This window comes from Henckelia pumila, chromosome 4 (genome assembly GCF_033568475.1).
Source record: "Henckelia pumila isolate YLH828 chromosome 4, ASM3356847v2, whole genome shotgun sequence".
In the NCBI taxonomy this organism is placed as follows: Eukaryota; Viridiplantae; Streptophyta; class Magnoliopsida; order Lamiales; family Gesneriaceae; genus Henckelia; species Henckelia pumila.
Window position 1 is genome coordinate 91,990,799 of NC_133123.1, and position 5,218 is coordinate 91,996,016.

The following is a 5,218-nucleotide window of genomic DNA, read 5'->3' on the forward strand; positions in this document are numbered from 1 at the left end:
GGTAGTAGAAGAGAAAGAAAAAAGTGTGAATGAAGAGTTGTAGAAGAGAAAGTGAAAAAGTTGAAAATCAATGAAGTGAAGGAAAAAAGAGTGAAATTGTGAATGAAAAAAGGAGTCGATATTAGAGCTTAAGCATGAATATGAATTACTCCTTATTTTGAATTCTTATCCTTTATTTGTAAACATGAGCCAGGCCTTACATTATAAGCTAATTAAGTCCTATTGACCGAGTCTCAGTTGCCTAATATACTAGTGGAGAAGAGTTGCGAGAATTTAGCCTATGGACTGTTGATTGATGCTTTTAATGATTATGAATTTTGATCTAAACACTTACACACTATCATTCATTGCATTTACCTAATTGTGAGTGTTTTTGATTAATATCTTATTTTTGATCCTATTGCTACCTTGAAAAGACCTCATGATCTATGAATGTTTGAATTGAACTTGGATAAGGGTGTTTTGAACTTGAGTTGCGGAGATTGTGAGTTTATGCGGTTATTTTGTTATGATTGAAACTTTCAAGTGTTAGTTGGGTGTGATATGATTGGATTTGATATTTTTGAAATCATTGTTGATGTCATTGCTCCATATTATTTCTTGGCTATTCTTGTTGGTTTGATAGAATGAGTTTTTTGGAATTTAATAGTTTTGCTCGGGACTAGCAAAAGTCTAAGTTTGGGGGTATTTGATATGTGTATTTTATACACTTAATTTATATATGATTTTAATTGTTAATTGCTTGTTTCGAGCAGATTTATGTGGGTATTTTGTTGTTTTTGTGTTTGTAGGAAATTATGAAATTTATGTGGAAAAGGAGGAAAAATGAGAAAAATGAGATTTGAGAGTGATAGGAGTCGTTTTTATGTGTTTTTATTGTTTGTTTTGTATTTGTTTTCCTTTCGTTTCGTTTACTTATTTTCCGTTCTTTTCCATTCTTGTTCTTTTTATTGTTTTATTATGTTCGTATTCACTCCTCTGGTTTATCTATTTTTATGGCAGGAAATCACCAAAAAATGCCGATACTTGGTGGGAAGGTGATGCACAGTAGAGGCCATGCAGATAGAACAAGAAGAAAGGCAAAATTCTGGAAAAGAAGAAGGGCGCGCGGGCGGCCATATTCTACCGCGCGGTCGCATACACGGTTGAGAAAAATAGTAGCGCAAGGAATTTCGAGGCGCCCGAGCGGCCATATTCTACCGCGCGGGCGCGGTCACGTATTTTTGAAACAGTAGCGCAAGGAATTTCGAGGCGCCCGAGCGGCCAATTTCTACCGCTCGGGCGCGGCGCACAGTTTTTATTTTTTTTTATTATTTCGAGAGTTTATTTCGGAGAGGATTCTGGGGAACTATAAATAAAATTATTTCTTTAGTTTTTGAGGGTTACACGGGACGCATATCAGAAGACTACCGGCGGCTGAATGCTGGAGATTTCTCTTCTCCGTTGGGAGTTTTTCCTTTTCTTCTTCTTCTTAATTTTTATGTTGAAAATCTTGGAGATTGAATTTTTGTAATGAATTCTAGTTGCTAAAATATTATTTTGTTGGAATCGAGGGGATCCTAATCCCGAAACACTGTAGTGTGATTGAATCACCGGACGTATTGGGAATTGATTTATGTTTATAATTGATTTTATCATGTTTTTCTTTCTATGTTGATGATTAGCTACCCTTAACATAGATTCGTAAATTATGAATTGCTGTCGAGAGATAGGCTCATAATTAGGACGAATGATATAATCCATGGACTTAAAATATGCATAGAGATATGGTATTTAGTACATGTTGATAGCCATAGACCACCAGGTTGAAAGTTGTAGAATTCATAGAACGCAAAGCAATCAGTCGTGATAAATAATTAGAGAGATTTAATTATTTCACTGATTTGATTAGTTTGGCATCACCTCGAGAGAGAGTGTCAATGTTATAGGAAATTCTGTTAAATTTATAAAAATAAATTAAGTTACAATCGTCCAGTTCAATTAGGTAAAAGGTGAACCGAAATTCCAACAAAATCATTTTGAATTGTTATTCTTCACTCTGAGATTTGTTGGCTTGGTTGTGAAATTTAAGTTAATTTATATTGAGTTTTAATTTTAGATGTTAGTTAATTCACAAATCACTTTTTCGATACTTTGTGTAGTTATAAATTGAAAAGACAAATTATTTTCGTTAGTCCCTGAGGACGATACTCGTACTCAGTATATTATATTATAACTTGAATCGGGCACTTGCGATTTATTCGAGCTTAACTGATATATATATTTACGTTGATTTTTCGTGATAGTATTTGCTCGATCAAGTTTTTGGCGCCGTTGCCGGGGACTAAATAGATTTTAATTTGTTTGATTTGATTTTTCTCTATTACAATTTTAATCATTCTTTTCCATCTGTGGACTGCAGGATTCTCTTGCAGTACATGCAACACTCACCTGAAGGACTATTGCCTTTTGATCCAGAAATCGACAGAACCTTTCACAGAAGAAGAAGGCAACAGCAGCAAGAAATGGAAGGAGAACACGAACAAGAACCACCAGTTTACAGATCCATGATGGATCTTGCCTTACCAAATATTGAAGGTGCTCGACCAAGCATTATCCGGCCAAATGTAGCAGCGAATCACTTTGAGATAAAGCCGGCAATTCTTCAAATGGTTCAGAACACGCTTCAATTTGGTGGAAGTGTCATTGATGAACCCTATGTGCATCTCACAAATTTTTTAGAAATTTGTAATACATTCAAGATACAGGGATTTTCATATGACGCTATTCTTTTGCGTTTATTCCCTTTTTCACTACGAGACAAGGCGAAAGCATGGCTAACGAATTTACCTGCAGGTTCCATCATAACTTGGGATGATCTGGCTAAAGCTTTCCTCACCAAATACTTCCCACCATCGAAGTCAATGAAGCTGAGAGCGGACATCACAACTTTTTCCCAAGGTGAACAGGAAACATTTTATGAAGCATGGGAACGCTACAAGGATCTACTGAGGAGATGTCCACACCACCAATTACCAGACGGTCTTGTGGTACAAACTTTTTACTATGGACTTTCTCATTCAAATCGTACCATGTTAGATGCAGCTGCAGGTGGGAATCTACTATGAAAGTCGTCGGAGGATGGTTATGAATTAATCGAGGAAATGGCAACCAGTAGCTATCATCCTCAATCTGAAAGGAGTGGGGCCCGGAAATCAACTGGAATTCATCAAGTTGAAACATTCACATCTGTGGCTGCTCAACTTGAAGTCATGAACAAAAGGATCGAGGAACTGAGTGTAGGACATTCGGCAATGCGAGTGCAAGAAGTATGGTGTGAAAAATGCAGTGCAGAGCATTTCACGAAAGACTGTCAAACATTCTATCAACCGAAGGGAGTTATGGCAAGCCACATGGGAAATCAGAATCGCCCCAGGAATGACCCATTTTTGAATTCATACAATCCAGGGTGGAGACAACATCCGAATTTTTCAAGGGGTGGACAGAATAATAAGCCGTATGGAAATCAGAATTACAGCAGGCATCCTCAAGAAGAGAAATCAAGCTTGGAGCAGATGATGCAGAAATTTATATCATCTACTGAAACCCGTATGCAGAATCAAGATGCATCAATCAAAAATCTGGATAATCAAATAGGTCAATTGGCCAAATCAATTTCCAGCAGAGATCAGGGTACTTTTCCAAGCGACACTGAGAAGAATCCGAAGGAACAGGTGAAAGCAATTGAATTAAGGAGTGGAAAGACGGTCGAGCCTGAACAAAAAAGCGAGAAAGAGCCCGAAACGGGTACATCAAAAAAAAAAACTTCAGGTAAGTCATCTATCTCAACACCCCCACCCACTTCACAATCAAAAATTGTTGTGCCACCACCTTTTCCTGCAGCTCTTAAGAAGGCCAAGCTAGACTCTCAGTTTGGTAAATTTTTAGAAGTGTTCAAGAAATTGAACATCAATATACCCTTCGCCGATGCACTGATGCAAATGCCAAGCTATGCGAAATTCTTGAAGAAAATCCTCTCTAACAAGAGGAAATTGGAGGAGCATGCAATGATAAGTCTGACAGAAAATTGCTCGGCACTGGTGCAGAACAAAATCCCACAAAAGAAAAAAGATCCAGGGAGTTTCTCTATCCCTTGTGTAATTAATGATGTTCAGTTTCATAAGGCTTTGTGTGATTTGGGTGCAAGTATAAATTTAATGCCTTACTCTATTTTCAGGAAACTGAGCTTGGGAGAACCAAAGTCCACCAGAATGTCTTTACAACTGGCGGACAGGTCCATCAAATATCCATGGGGGATTATCAAGGACGTGCTTGTGAAAGTGGACAAATTCATCTTTCCCGTGGACTTCGTGGTGTTAGATATGGAAGAAGATTTAGACATGCCACTCATCTTGGGAAGACCTTTCTTGGCAACAGGAAAAGCACTTATAGATGTCCAGAAGGGAGAGCTGTTGTTGAGAGTGGGAGAGGAGAAAATTTCTTTTGACGTTTTTAATGCTTTGAAATTTTCTCAGAATAATGAAGAATGTTTTCAGTTAGATGTAGTAGACTCACTCTTATTTGATTATGTGCAGGATAATTTTCAGGAACCGTTAGAGGCTGCACTTGTATCTGAACAGTTGGGCGACCTCAGTGACGGAGTAGAAGAGATGACCGCATACTTGAATGACAACCAGTCATGGAGAAGAGGTGGAAAGCTTAGACTTGAAGACCTTGGTGACCGGAAGGATTTAGTTCTTCAGAAACCAAGCATTGAGGAACCACCTACTGTGGAATTGAAACCATTACCCATTCATCTTAAATACATGTTTTTAGGTGAAAACGATAAGTTACCTGTCATAATATCTTCTTCTTTGACAGGTGAGATGGAGGACAAACTAATGGAGGTGCTTAAGAAACACAAGAGTGTGTTTGCTTGGAAAGTGGCGGATATCAAAGGAATCAATCCATCCATATGCATGCACAAGATTTTAATGGAAGATAGCATCAACCCATTAGTCCAACCGTAGAGGAGACTAAACCCAAAGATGCAGGAAGTTGTGAAAGCTGAAACGATCAAACTGTTGGACGCAGGTATCATTTATCCTATTTCTGATAGTCCGTGGGTGAGTCCAGTGCAGTGTGTACCAAAGAAAGGGGGGATAACTGTCATAAATAATGAGAATAATGAATTAATACCTATTAGGACAGTTACGGGTTGGCGTGTGTGCATAGATTA

At 38.0% G+C, this 5,218-nt stretch overlaps 1 protein-coding gene and 1 non-coding gene across 2 annotated transcripts; one reads left to right on the forward strand and one right to left on the reverse strand.

Moving 5' to 3' along the window:
* Window positions 1-2,906: 2,906 nt before the first annotated feature.
* On the reverse strand, window positions 2,907-3,013 carry LOC140870118 (small nucleolar RNA R71). Its single transcript, XR_012147096.1, has one exon. It is a non-coding gene; the product is annotated as a small nucleolar RNA R71 (small nucleolar RNA).
* A 130-nt stretch (window positions 3,014-3,143) lies between these two features.
* On the forward strand, window positions 3,144-5,009 carry LOC140861409 (uncharacterized). The gene is made up of 2 exons (XM_073264430.1): window positions 3,144-4,079; window positions 4,155-5,009. Exons 1-2 carry the CDS (start codon window positions 3,144-3,146, stop codon window positions 5,007-5,009), a joined length of 1,791 nt encoding a protein of 596 aa, XP_073120531.1.
* Window positions 5,010-5,218: the final 209 nt, after the last annotated feature.